This window comes from Myotis myotis, unplaced genomic scaffold (assembly GCF_014108235.1).
Source record: "Myotis myotis isolate mMyoMyo1 unplaced genomic scaffold, mMyoMyo1.p scaffold_m19_p_10, whole genome shotgun sequence".
Classification (NCBI taxonomy): Eukaryota; Metazoa; Chordata; class Mammalia; order Chiroptera; family Vespertilionidae; genus Myotis; species Myotis myotis.
In genome coordinates, this window is record NW_023416314.1 from 26,056,267 (window position 1) to 26,071,164 (window position 14,898).

The 14,898-nt window shown below is 40.4% G+C and overlaps 1 protein-coding gene across 1 annotated transcript in view; it reads right to left on the bottom strand.

The window, feature by feature from the left end:
- NAALAD2 (N-acetylated alpha-linked acidic dipeptidase 2) overlaps positions 1-6,509 on the bottom strand; it is a 40,118-nt gene extending 33,609 nt beyond the window's left edge. The window contains exons 1-3 of the mRNA XM_036324718.1: positions 6,346-6,509; positions 5,398-5,509; positions 697-883 (exon numbers count right to left, since the gene is read on the bottom strand). Of these exons, the coding sequence (XP_036180611.1) occupies positions 697-883; positions 5,398-5,509; positions 6,346-6,427 (381 nt within the window). The 5' untranslated portion in view covers positions 6,428-6,509. The remainder of the gene's footprint in view (positions 1-696; positions 884-5,397; positions 5,510-6,345) is intronic.
- Positions 6,510-14,898: the final 8,389 nt, after the last annotated feature.

Here is a 14,898-nt window from a genome sequence, read left to right on the forward strand (position 1 = left end):
TTTTAAAAAAAGTTTATTATCTCATTTAAGTACAATGTTCATTTACATATTTCTCCATAATTGTCTTTTGTAAAAATAGACATATAACTTTTTAGTAAAAGGCTGACCTTTGCATTAAGCAAGCACTGTCCATTGTTTCTGTGCATTTAGGTTAACACGCCTTTGAAATAACCACCCCCAAGAGAGCACATAATCTTGTTAATTATCCTGTAATTCAGTCCCCACTTTGTTTTCTCACACCTCCATGTGATCTTCCCATGTTTCCTCCTTAATTTCAAATGCATAAAAGGTTGCAACCAGGCATATGACATCAGTTGGACTCAAACTCGTATAATAATTCTCTACAGGTTTGGATGTTCTGACATCAACACTGGGCCACATGACCCTTTTCATTGTAGATAAAGAACCCAATCAAACTCTTCAGAGCACTTACCACGTTGATTTGAAATGTGTTCTAATGTCTGCCTGACCTTATGTAGCAACAGAACCATGCCCTAGTCTTCATTCTGGTCACCGGACCTAGCACTGTGCCTGGCACATAGTAAACACCGAATAATTAGTTTGCAACTTAACTTTTCTAGAAAACCTGAGTCCCAATGCACTATTACCAAATTTATCTTTACTTGACCCTAAATTCCAATTCATGTGAAAAGGTGGAGTTGTAAAGTATGAGAAGTACCAACAATTCTACATCACCTCAATGCCATGTTCATCCACAATGGATATATAATTGGCATTTGTCTCATTAGGGTAAGACAGGAGAACATCATAATGAACCAACTTGGCAGAGTCCAGTCCAAATTTCTTCCACTGGGTTTGGATTTTCTTGGCAAGCAGCAAATTTTGTTCTGTTCCCGCCAGATGAGGGAGCTTTGTAAACGAACTAAAATGAAAAGAGAACACAAGGGGGAGTTAGCGACTACTCTTTTCAGAGGATGTGCCTAAGAACTATTCTAGATGCGTGACTCATACTGTAGGCATTGACTTACCATTTCTGTATCAGAGATAAATAAAAAAAAACCCAGCGAGCATTACCCATTTCTCGATGTGCCAGTGAGGGGGAGCAGAGATGGCCACCTCAAAATGAGCCTTTTGGGGTACTGATTATTTTAAGCTGGTTATTTCCAAGAAATAAACATCTCAGAAAAAAATCTTTGGCCTTTCCCTCTACTGCCTGAAAGGAATTCAAATGGAGAACCTGCATCAGAAAGGGAGATATCATCACAGGTAACTATAGTTTGCTATGAGCCAAATCTGATAGACAGGAAGGAATCTAGCAAGGCCCATTTGATCAAAGTCTTCTCTGTGTGCCGTTGTTTAAAATACGTATTTACCAATAAATACAGGTGACTTGCTGTCGTGCCCTTTGAAGTCCCATGTGATTTGCATTCCTGCCCTTTGAAGTCCCATACCACAAATGCCCTTCCCTTTAGCTCCAGGTGCAATACCAGTCTGAACTGCGGGATCTGTCCTCCGGCCCCATATTCTTATGGGACCCCCGCGCATACATATGCAATAAATTTGGTTATTTTCTCCTGTTAACCCATCTTATGTTAGTTTATCAGTCCAGCCAGAAGACCTTGGAGGAAAGGTAGGAGGAAAATTTATTTTTCTGCCCCACTCCAGTTTGTTTCTTTTTAAAATGTGTTTCTATTGATTTCAGAGAGAGGAAGGGAGAAGGTGAGAGAGACAGAAACATCAGTGATGAGAGAGAATCACTGATCAGCTGCCTCCTGCATGCCTCCTACTGAGGATCAAGTGGAAACCTGGGCATGTGCCCTGCCTGGAAATCGAAGCATGACCTCCTGCTGGAGCCACACCAGGTGGCTGCTCCACCCCAGTTTTTAAATGTTTGTGTGTAGCTACAGGTTTCACATCATGCTCCCCTGGGAAAGAACACATTTCATGGTAAACACATACAATCAGTAGAGGCTCAGATGAGAACTCACCCTAGACAAACATCACGCCTCTATACCAGCGGCATGCCTTCTTGCTGCTCATCAGTAAGCGAGGACATTTTGGGCCAGTTGGGCAAGTCTATTTAACATTATATATATAGTGTTGCTTTATCATTTTGTATGAAATTGTTTATCTCACTAAAGAGAAAGTCCCTCCTGCTTAATTCCTGCCTGTGACCTAAGAATTATACAATAGAGGTTTGTCTAATTGAGTTTGGGCAATGTTCTCTCGGTTCTGAGTTTAAATGATTGGGAACATTCACGTGACCTCACAAATGTAGTTCTTAATGAGATATATTTTGCTTGAGGTAAGTAATATTTTAAAACTATTCCCCAAACCCCTTTCCCCATTAAAACAATAATACTTTCATAAGTTGGTTTTTTAGTCAACTAGAGGACAACCAAAAAAGGAAAATTAACATTTATTGAAAACTTACCAAATGCCAGGAACTATATGCCAGGTACTTGCACATGGATTATCTCATTGAATTCTCCCAATCCCTCTTCTATTGTTCCCATTTTGAAAATGAGGAAGCCCTGGCCAGTGTGGTTAGATTATTGGCCTTTAGATTTAAGGGTTGTGGGTTTGATTCCTGGTCAAGGGCACATACCTGGGGTGCAGTTTCGATCCCCAGCCTTGGTTGGGGGCACGTATGGGAGGCAACCAATTGATGTGTCTCTATCACATCAATGATGTTTCAGTCGTTCGCTCTTTCTCTCTCCTCCCTCTCCAATCCTCCCTACACTTACTCTCTAAAAAAAAAAAAAAAAAAAAAAAAAAAAAAAAAAAAAAAAAAAAAGAAAGGAAGAAAAAAAGAAAAGATACTAAAATCTTCCTTTAAGAGATATCAGATACAAAGAAACTGGGATCAAATGTCCCCCAAATCTCAACAGGAATCTTGAAGGCTAGAAAACACTGAAGCCATAGTTCAAATTGTACCACAGCTTTCTTATCCATTCATTTACTGATGGACACAAACTAGATCACCAACTTGCACCATACACAAGAAAAAACTCAAAATGGATTCGACTTAAATGTAGTCATGAAAACATAAAAATCCTAGAAGAAAACATAGGTAGTAAAGTCTTAGACATTTCTTGTAGCAATATTTTTTTCTGACATATCTCCTCTGGCAAGGGAAACAAAGGAAAAGAAAATAAGCAAATGGGACCACATAAAAATAAAAAGCTTTTGAACCATCAACAACGTGAAAAGACAACCCACTGAGAGAACATATTTACCAACGATACATCAGATAAGGGGTTAATATCCAAAATTTATAAAGAACTTATACAACTCAACACCAGGAAGACAAATAATCCAATTTAAAAATGGGCAAAGGACCTGAATAGACACTTCTCCAAAGAGGACATATAGATGGCCAACAGACATAAGAAAAGATGTTCAAGGTCATCACAGAAATCCAAATGAAAACCACAGCGAGATATCTGACAAAACAGACTTTAAAATGAAGGCCATCAAAAGAGACAACAAAGGTCACTACATAATAATAAAGGGATCGATCCAACAAGAGGATATAACCCCGGTAAACATATATGCACCCAATATAGGAGCACCTAAATATATATATAAAAAAAACAACTTCTAGAGGACTTTAACAGAGAGAAAGACAACAATACAGTCATAGTAGGGGACTTTAACACCCCTCTGACTTCACTGGGTAGATCTTCCAGACAAAAACTTAACAAGCAAACAGACTCTAAAGGACATACTGGATGAGATGGATTTAATTGACATTTATAGAACATTTCACACCAATGCAGCAGAATATACATTTTTCTCAAGTGCACGTGGATCATTCACAAAGATGGACCACATGAGAGACTTTATAAAAGAAGATATACAAGTGTCTAATAAGCACTGGAGATGATGCTTAGCATCAGACAATGCAAATTAAAAGCACAACGAGATGCCCCTACACACCCATTAGATTGGAGAAGACAACTAACAGTACCAACTGCTGGCTAGGATGGGGAGCACGGGCACATTCACACATGATCCCTGGCAATGGAAAGTGGTACAACCCCTTTGGAAGTCTGTTTGGCATTTTCTTATGTTGAACATATGCTTATCATCCCAAAACAGCAATCCAAAAGTAATGAAAACATATGTGCACACAAAAATCTTGCACATATTTGCTCATCGCAGCTTTATTCACAATAAAAAAGAAACTATAAACAACCCAATGTCCATCATCTACACATTGTAGTATTCATTCAATGTAATACTACTCAGCAGTAAAAAAGCAATAAACTACTAACGCATGCAACAACTTTGATAAACTCTAAAATCATCACATTGAGTAAACGAAGATAAACACAAAAGAGCACTTATTGTATGATTCCATCTATATAAAATTATAGGAAATGCAAAGGAATCCATAGTGATGTAAAATTGATCCATGATCATGCAGGGGTGGGCAAGCTTTTTGACTCGAGGGCCACAATGGGTTCTTAAACTGGACCGGAGGGCCGGAACAAAAGCATGGATGGAGTGTTTGTGTGAACTAATATAAATTCAAAGTAAACATCATTACATAAAGGGTACGGTCTTTTTTTTTTTTTTTTAGCTTTATTCATTTCAAATGGGCCGGATCCAGCCCGCGGGCCATAGTTTGCCCACGGCTGGTCTAGGGCCAAGGGTAAAGGGAGGAATAAACTGCAAAGGGCAAGATGTACGTTTTCTGTATTGAGACTGAGGTGGTGGTTTTTTGAGTCTATTCTACATCTGTCAATACTCTCAAATTGCAGGCTATATATGGAAGCAGTTTACTTTATGTAAATTATACTTCAATAAAGCTGGGGTATTTCTTATGACAGTATCCTTTGAAAGAGTCTGAATATAGGAATAACTGTCATGCTGATTACCTTCAAGGAGTTCAAAATGGCTCCCTCAAATGTTACTCTTTTTCATGCTACAAACCGGAGGATTTGCACTGATCTTTTTGCTTTCACTTTGTCCTATTTGTATTACTTATACTTGCAACATGGGAGAGAGGTTTAATCTGTGGCAGAGAGATTCTGAAAGTTTAACCTCCTTCCCTCTAAGTCAGAGTTTGCAACCAGTTAAGTCTTCCTGACAAAATATAATGTTTAAATAACATTGCTGATTAAACCCAGGGACCAAGGAACAAAGAATAACATTCAGTTGCAGCCCAAAGTTACATGAAGTTGAAACATTTCTTAATAAAGCAATCAGCTAACTTTTTGTGAAGATGAAATCAGGACAGAAAGACTCCTGCCACAGTCAAATAGATTGCATCCTAATAGTGGTTTAGGGACACTTTATGAAGGCGATGATATCCTGTTAACTTTACACAAAGATTACCATGGGAGTACAACCAGTTTCAGTATACTCTTCACTCTGCAATATCTTAAACACTTCATTGTTAAGATCAAATATGCAAAACGAACTTACCGAAGAAATGACCTAATATTCTCAGCTCTCATCTCAGATATCAGGTTCCACCGCACACTTTGATGATAGCGGTGGGTAGTAGCTGTTTCTTGGAGAGGCTTAATAAACCAGCCTGAGGGGAGAAGACACATAGGCACATATACATCACACACACACACACACACACACACACACACACACACACGCACACACACACGCACACACACACACACACACACGCACACACACTTACTTTAGACTTTTATAAAAACTAGAGCCAAATATAGCCCTTCCCTAAGTAAGAAATAGATCTCGGTGAGCTTTACAGAAATATTCATATTAAAGGCAGGGAACCTTCCAATTCCGCTGTGTAATGCAATTTTGAGTTGGTTAAAAAGAGTTTTTATATCAGGGAAGTTGTTTTCATTTTTCCACGTTAGATATCAAGGCCTGGGCCTTCCTCTTGTTCTGGCGGGGGTGGGGTGGGGGGGAGAGGGGGACGGACAAGGAGCGCGATGGGGCGGGGGCGGGGGGGGGGGGGCGGCGCTAATTCTTAGCACCATGCCAGACACACAGGAAGCATTCCACAAATTTTTATTTAATCAATGATGGGGGAAGGGCACTTTTTGCAGCGCTGCACACATTAATTACTAGCTTTGGGTGACTCATTGATAATGCCAGTAACGGAAACCTCCATGTTCATCCCTGCGGAGAGTGACGCTCTAAACAGCTCTTATCAGTACCCTGAACCCTGGGAGCATCTAATAAACCTGGACTTCGGTCACTTTATTAGGAAGGCCCACTGCGTTCCCTTAGGCTTCCGGTTGGGCTGAAACTCCTCGAGTTCACCATCCCGGACTGAGATGAGCTCAGCAGGCGGGAGGAGGCCAGCACAGTCCAACCCCGTTTTCCCTGCAGAGCCGCAGCTGCCCTGGGCTGGGGGCTGGGGGCTGGGGTTTGCACACTTACCCACCATGAATCCTGCCAGGAAAGAGGCCAGCGCTGCAGCCAAGCACATGCAGAGGTACAGCCGGCCCCTGGACTTGGCCATGGCCTCTTCGCGGCTGAGCTTGGAGCGCAGGCTGCTGTAAGGAGCCTCAAGGGTGCACAGGAACCGGGAGAGCGCGCGTGGGGAGGCGCTGAGCATCCAGGCTCCCGCGGGGCGTGGCCACTGTGGACCTTGGCCCAGGCTCTGCCTCCGCCCCCCATTTCCCCCCATCCAGGAGGGAAAGCCTGCTCCCTGCAACTCCTGGCTCCTTCGTTCCCCAGGGGGCCGCCAAGGGAGAGAGAATGCTCTGCAGGGGAGGGAAACACATTGTTCAGGTTGGCAGGCAACTTCCAGTCTGTTGATTCCAGGCAGCAAAGTCGGCCGTGGGAGCTCTGAAAGTGTCCTACTGGGTGCCTAAGGCACTCTGCTGACCTGCCTCTGTGCCACCCCCGTTCTAGGCATTGCTGAGTTTCAGCTGGAAATGCACCGAAGTCCCACTTGCTCTCCCTTCCCTGTGGATTACCCTGCTGCCCCGGATTCTGTCCTAATTTCTGACGGGTCACACTTGGGAAGCATTTTGGGTGCTGGCTGCTTCACTGTCTCACATAGGAGTTCCTTCAGGCATCAACTCACAACTGGTAGGTTTGCGTTCTTTTGTTTCCCCCTTAGCTGAACAGGTCTCCAGATTCCTGTACTTCTCCGTTCCTTCTGCAACTGGAGCGTGTCCCTACCCCACTGGAGTACTGTGGGTTCAAGTTAATTAGATTAACCATTGCAAGTGCTTTGCTCCATCACTGGCAGGAGGGTCTCAACAAATGCCACCCTCTCTGTCCTCCCCCACCTATCACGTTTACAGATGCTTCTCTTTAAAAGTGTTTTGTCTTTGCCCTAGCTGGTTTGGCTCGGTGAATAGAGCCTCGGCCTCTGGACTGAAGGGTCCTGGGTTCGATTCCGGTCAAGGTCATGTACCTTGGTTGCGGGCAACATCCCCAGTGGGGAGTGTGCAGGAGGCAGCTGGTCGATGTTTCTCTCTCTCATCGATGTTTCTCTCTATCCCTCTCCCTTCCTCTCTGTGAAGAATCAATAAAATATATTTAAAAATAAATAAAAGTGTTTTGTCTTTATAGTAAGGTAAGTTTTTTGAACAACAACAACAAAAGTGTTTTAGAAAGTTTGCACAAGGAAGGTCCCTGTAAATAGCACTCCCAAATCCATCCATTTCACCCTAGAGCAGTGGTTCTCAACCTTCCTAATGCCGCGACCCTTTGATACAGTTCCTCATGTTGTGGTGACCCCCAACCATAAAGTTATTTTCGTTGCTACTTCATAACTGTAATTTTGCTACTGTTATGAATTGTCATGTAAATATCTGATATGCAGGATGTATTTTCATTGTTACAAATGGAACATAATTAAAGCATAGTGATTAATCACAAAAACAATATGTAATTATATATTTGTTTTCCGATGGTCTTAGGTGACCCCTGTGAAAGGGTCATGAGACCCCCAAAGGGGTCGCGACCCGCAGGTTGAGAACCGCTGCCCTAGGGGAAATCTTTAGCAAGTCCCGACTGGATTCCTCATATCCAACTGAAAGCAGTTTTGCAGCCAAAGGAAAAATGCCTATGAGTGGGTTATGAGAGATAGTATATCTGTGGTTACATTCCCAGTCTCTGCTGCATTTTCCAAGCCCTGATGATCTCAGCTGTGAAAAATATATAAACAGCCTGGCTGGCGTCGCTTGGTGGTTGAGTGTTGACACATGAACCAGAGGTCACTGGCTGGATTCCTGGTCAGGTTCATGCCCGGGGTTACAGGCTCCATCCCTAGTAGGGGGCATGCAGGAGGCAGCAGATCACAGGTCATTAATATTTCTCACCAATGTTTCTATCCTTTTCCCTTCCTCTAAAATAAATCAATAAAACCATACTTTAAAAACTATATGTAAATGGATCCACCTTAAAATGGAGCTGGAGTCACCAACCTAGAGGAACTGCCTTACCCATCTCACTCCTCAAATTTTGAAATGTTTTAAGTGAGCAGAATAACTGGGACAAAGCTACATGGTATTCCAAACCACTGTTTGCAAAGCAGACAGTCTGACGACAGGACCGAAAGTTAAAGACATCCTTTAGAATCAGCAGCACTATGTATAGCCAAGCAATAACTTAGCTTATCTGCCCTATAGAAATTCCTTCCTTGGCTTATTAGCACCAATAGAAATGCCTTCCCTTCTATTAATGTGATTATTCTTCCCTTTCTCATAAAAACCCCTTGCCTTCACCCCCTAATCAGAATGCTATCTGGGTTTCTGCCTGAATCAGTGCTTCCTAAATAGCTGTTCTTTTGGATCTCAGAGAAATGCTTGTGGCCCATCACCCCAGCCTGTTAGTTTAGATTAACAAAGTTAAGGCATTTTATTTTGCTCCTAAGGAGTTTCCAGAAGAGTCTAATTTCTTGTTTCTTGCACTGTAATTGTTGATGAATATATCTGATGATTTTTCTCTTGGCACTTTTGTGAAATGCCTGATTGTTAGCATTGAAACAAATATTGTTAGTGAATTAATTGATTTCAAAATACTTTAGTCGGGCGACAAGGGTCTCCTCAATGCCACAAACAATCTCAAATGTCATGTGTGTCAGGATTCAAAAAAAATGTGTTATACATATAACTTTGGTGGATTGGTTATATAATTTCTTAATTTCTAGGCTCTTGGCCTTTTCTATCTGCTCCCCATGGGATACTGTTATTGGCTACATTCCTCTCAAAAGGCTGATCAAAACCATCTCTAGATTCAAAGGCTTGTTGCAGAAAGTTAGAAAGTACTGATTAAAAGGACTGTTATTGGTGAAATTTGTGTTTTCCTACTCCTGTCTCAATTTTATAGCTAAAGTTGGGTTAATAGAAGAAATTGGTGTATTAATTAGCAGCTTTCTAAGCTGATTAATTTTCCCAAATTAAAGGTAGGTTATTCTTAAGTCAATATTTATTAAGAGGCTACCGCCGGCCAGAAGTGAAAAATTCTGAGAATCTGATCCTTGCCTTTAGGAAGCCGATGGTACAATGAGAAGGCAAATACTGAATATGTAATTAAAGGTAAGTGTTCTAGGGTGGAGCAATATTACCTTAAATGTGAAGGTTGTCGCTGCCTCAGTAGGTGGCATCTACAATCGTTGTCTTGCCAATCCATCGTAAAATGTCCACTTAGCCAGTTCAGCACATCTTTGGCCTTGTGTTAATACAGATACAGATGATACATTATTTTAACTCACCTTATAACAGAAGGTTGCTATCACAGTTTCTAATTATTTGTCCTTGGACAATATTTGCTTCCTATAAGCACATTTAACAAAACACCATTGTTGACTTATGCCAACCCCTTTCAATCCTTCCTTCAAAGCTAAAACGTGTATAAGAACCTTTTGGTATTGGAAAATGCAACTCTCAATAAAACTACTTAACACACTTGACCTGCTCATTATTCAGTGAGCTCTCACATGACAGAACTAGTTTCTCCGTTCACAAACATAAACTGCTCTTACATAACCTCTCCCCCTTTTCACATCCTGAGAGAGGCCCTCTTGTAACTTTCAAGTTAAAATTCCATCAACTGGGTCACAGGAGATTTGAAAACAAAGTTTCACTCGTGGCCTAACAAAGCAATATAGGTGAATTCCTTAACGAACATACCAGTAGTTAAGATTTCATAAAGAAGGAATGATGTTTAACGGTGTCAACGTTCATATTTTGTTTGACGATGTTGCCATGTCTTTCATAAGAGAGGGATCACCTGGATGCTCACTGCGGGGATCCAGACATGATCCAGACATTAATGATGTCACAAGGTGACATGATGATGATCTGGTCATGCAGGCAGCAGTGTCCCCTTTCTGAAAAGGTGAAAGATTGATGTTAACATGGCTGAGATTCATGAGAAGAGATGTGTTCCCGTTGAATATTTCAAAACCCTAGGTCACAAAACTGCCAAAAATCCATTTGAAACTTAAAGATGTTAGAATGTTAGGACACTGTACAATATACCATAACCTACAAAGCAGGTGAGAAGTAAGACACGAGTATAGATGTAAAAGACTAATAAGAGTGAGGAGAAATTTCAAAAGAAAAGCACAAAACCATGATTGGATATTTTCCTTCTGATGTCACAATTACTCTACTCAACAGTAAATGTGTAAATTAGTAAAGACCTCACCCCCACCCTCCACCCCCAAGTTAAACTGTAAAACAGAGAGAAGACCGCCACCCATGACCTCCTGTTGACATGGTACGTGAGTACCATGATGCTCACATTCCAGGTGGAAACTTGGCAATGGTAAGTTCTACGGGTTGACCTTTAAACTAAATTTTCTTGCTCAATGTTTTTCATTCCTTATCAGCATGTGCCCTCAGTCTATTTTCCATGATGGCTTTTATCAGATAGTGCAATGGTCAGGGGCCCTCATGCTTTTTCTTCCAGCTCTTTCATCTCTGGTCTCATTTGCATCCTCAGTCCCTGTGGACTTTCAGTGTCTTTAGAATTTGCATAAATCTCTAGATTCTTGATCTTGCTTCTGATAGCCCGCTTTCTGTTCCATCTGACCTGGCACCTACCCTCACTTGATGAGACCAGTTTCCCTCAAACCAGATAAATGTCCACGTCATGGGGACTTGTGGGGTCAGGGAGGAAAGATGGAACCTTGCTCTGCCAATGGTCTGTTACTATGTATTTCCTTTGGAAGTTCTTTACCTTTGATTATTATCATTTGCTTTCTGTTCTCATCTTTGCCCCCAGTGAGCCTCTCCCACCAAGCAGCTCTCCCACCTCCTGTAGTTACAGTAATGTCTGCTTTGTAGATGTGGGTGCATCTCCGGTCCCTCACTCTTTGTTTTCATTCACACCTTGTATCCAACAAACCAGTATGTTCTATTGGCTCTGCTTGAATCCAGCTGTTTCACCAGGATCCCGCTAATCTCAGGCACAATCATCTGTAATCTAGACTTCTGTAATTGCCCGCCCCCCCCCATGCCCCCCGCCAGTGGTCTCTGGCCCCACTCTTGCTCACATATAGACCATCTCTGGCTTAGTAGAGTTTTCTTCCAGATCGGGGTATTATTAAAATCCTTCAAAGCTTTCTCATTAAACTTAAAAACAATGATACTTAAGACTTCTGGAAGCTGGCAACCAAACCCACTTGATCTAGCTTTTGAATCTTGCCTCCCTTTGAGGGAAGGAAAACACATGACAACCCAATGCATAGAGACCAGGAAACCACCACATCAGCAGCGGTCACCAGCATCACAAAGAACCAGACAATCCCAAAGGGAGGCCCGTGCTACTTACTGTGCTCTCCCAGTGAGTGTACTACATCCACATGTCTGCCAATGGAGGAGGCATTGGTAAGTGACAAATGGCCAAGGACGTTCCTGGGCTCCTTCCACAGTATTGTCCCAGGGTCCCTAACAAAGCAAACAGCAGGGAAACAGAATTCAAATTGTATAATTAGAGGCAGTTATTAGAACTGAAAGTATTTCATGTTTTCACTCCAGTGAGCTGAGACACTTTCAACAGCTAGATCTTCTTGGCCAGCTAGAATGACCAAGAACAAAACAACTCATGACAATAGCAGCGTTATTTCCTATTCTGCAGGCCATCTCCACAATAAAGATCAGCCCAGTGGTTCCCTAAACTGCACTGCCATTATTTGGAATTCAGTGCTTATTCTCTTCTCTCTAAACCTCAGACCATCCTGAGAAAGTCTGCCAGGTACTTGCCAAGCTCCTATCACTACCAGCTTTCATGCAGAACGCCTTATTTGTCATAGACCCAGAAAGCAAGGCTATTGGCGAGCAAGTGAAAGGTTTTCAGGTCATCAGAAACCTTCATGCTCTTGCTTAAAGTGGTGGTTATTGTACACTCTGGTTTGCACGTAGGACTGGATCATGGGAAGAAGAGACAGAGTAAGAGAACCACATGGTGTGGTCCAAAGAATGTGAAATAACTGGTTCTATGAATACTCGCTGACTTTCGCAAAGATCAAAATTTTAAACAACATTCTGTCCTAATTCCTGAAACACAGGTCATCCTTCCACAACGAGACTAAATCTCTAACTGACATAGACATTTTGTTTATTCCCCCTGAAGTCTCTTTCCATAAAGAAGAATGTCATTAAGATATTTTATAAAAATCCTTTAAGCTAGAACCAAAATCCAAGTGTAACTTGCATACTGAAGAATAGGATAGCCCGGCCGGCATGGCTCAGTGGTTGAGCACCTACCTATGAACCAGGAGATCATGGTTCAATTCCCGGTCAGGGCACATGCCTGGGTTGCAGGCTCGATCCCCAGTGTGGGGCATGCAGGAGGCATGCACTCTCTGGTACATGGGCCAATGCTCTAACCGCTGAGCATGCTGGTAGCAATTAATCATTTTTATATTCAAGTCTCTTTAAAAAGTATTTTACTGTTTAAAGAATGATAATACCAGTGTAGTGTGGAATTTACAATATATGTAAAGTAAGACATACAAAAAATAATAAAAGTTTAGCCTATATGTGCCTATAAGAAGAAATGCACTTTAAATATAAAGACAACTTGGCTAAAGAGTAAAAGGATTAAAAAAATATAACTTGATAACACTAAGCCAAAAAAATAACAAAACTGCTTTTTGATGTATCAGAGAAACTATATTTAATAACAAAAAACATTGGCAGAGATAGGTACATCATTTTATTTTTTGGTATATATATATTATATTTTGGGTTATGGCAAAAAATTTATTAAATTTTTTATTTTACTGTGTTTCCTGCCATATCAGTAAAAAGTTTTTTTCCAATTCTTTTATTGTACTAAATAGGTAATTTTAGAATAAAATGGTGAACTCATCAAAAGAACACATGATCATAAACATTGATTCACTAAGAGAAGACCTTTAAAATAGATGAGACAAACAATAATAGAATTACAAGAAGAAATAACAAATCCATAATTATAATAGAATATTTTGATACATCTCTGTCAATAATTAAGCTAATAAAGATATAGAAGATGGAGCAACTCTATCAACCAACTTGAGCTAATTAACATAGAACATACCACCCCATAACAGCAGTTTAAGCATTCTTTTCGATTATGCACATTTAGCAAGATAGTCCATATTTTAGGCCATAAAACTAATTGAAACAACTTTGACATGATGAAAATTCACACAAAATATATTTTCTGAAAACAAATTAAATTAGAAAGCAATAATGAAGAAATTCCAAATTATTTGGAAACTAAATAGTATACTTCTAAATAACCTATGATTCAAAGAAAAAAAATGTAAAAAGATATATCAAGGTGTTTTAAACGCAATTAAAATGAAACATATCAAAATCTATGGTATGACAGTAAAGCAACACTTAAGGGGGAAATTTATAGCACTAAAATCTCGATATTAGAAAAGAAGGAATGTCTCAAGTCAGTGACTTCAGATTTCACCTCAAGAACCCAGGGAACAACAACAACACAAAAAAGAAAAATAGAAAAGAAATTAAACCCAAAGTAAGCCAAAGCACAGAAATAACAATCTGAGCAGAAATCAGTGATATAGAAAACAAAAACAACTGAAAAAATCAACAAAACCAAAATCTTTGATAAGATCAATACACTAGCCAGACTAATCAGGAAAAAAGTGGAGAAGATACAAATGACCAATACAGGAATTAAAAAGGTGACATTACTATTGATTCTACAGACAGTAAATAAAGACTAAGAATATATTATAAACAACTTTCTGCCAATAAATTAGGCAATTTAGATGAAGTAAAAAAGAAACCTGGAAAGGCAGTTCAGCCCCAGCCCACCAGAACACACCTACAATAGATTAAGTTGAGTTTATGACTTTCTTCAATGAGGAAACACACTTACAATGGGGAACCATGAGATGTCTCAGTAATAGTATATTAGAAAAAAAAAACACATATTACAGGATTTGGGCTTTGGTTGAGGAATTTGAGTGAGGGTCTAAGGAAATGGGGATTTGCTCAAACCGGGTGCTGTCAACAAGCAGAGATAGCTTGTGGTTCAGCCATTTCACTCCAAAGTGCTACTCAAGAGAAATCAAAGCATGTGTCCATTCAAAGATTTGTACATGACTGTTCATAGCAGCTTTCTTGGTTATATCCCCAAAGTGAAAAACCACTGAGATTTCTATGAATAGGTACATGATTAACCAAACTATGGTATATCCTTTCAAAGGAATATTATTTCTGCAATAAAAATTCATGCAGATAACAACATAGATAAATCTCCCCCTTGGTTCATCAATCACTTCTTGCCATTCCCGTTTCCCCCTTCCCTTGATGTTAAAGACGTCTGCACTCTCTACTTTCTTAAAATGAATTTGAGTCTCCCACCTTCTCAATCAGGAAACATTTCCTTGCTCCAAACTTTGACATTTTGAGTTTTGGCCTTTCAAAGCATCAGGCACAAGGACTTTGAACCAGTAACACGATAGCTTTTGACTTATTTGTTAGACTTTACTATTTTTAAAAA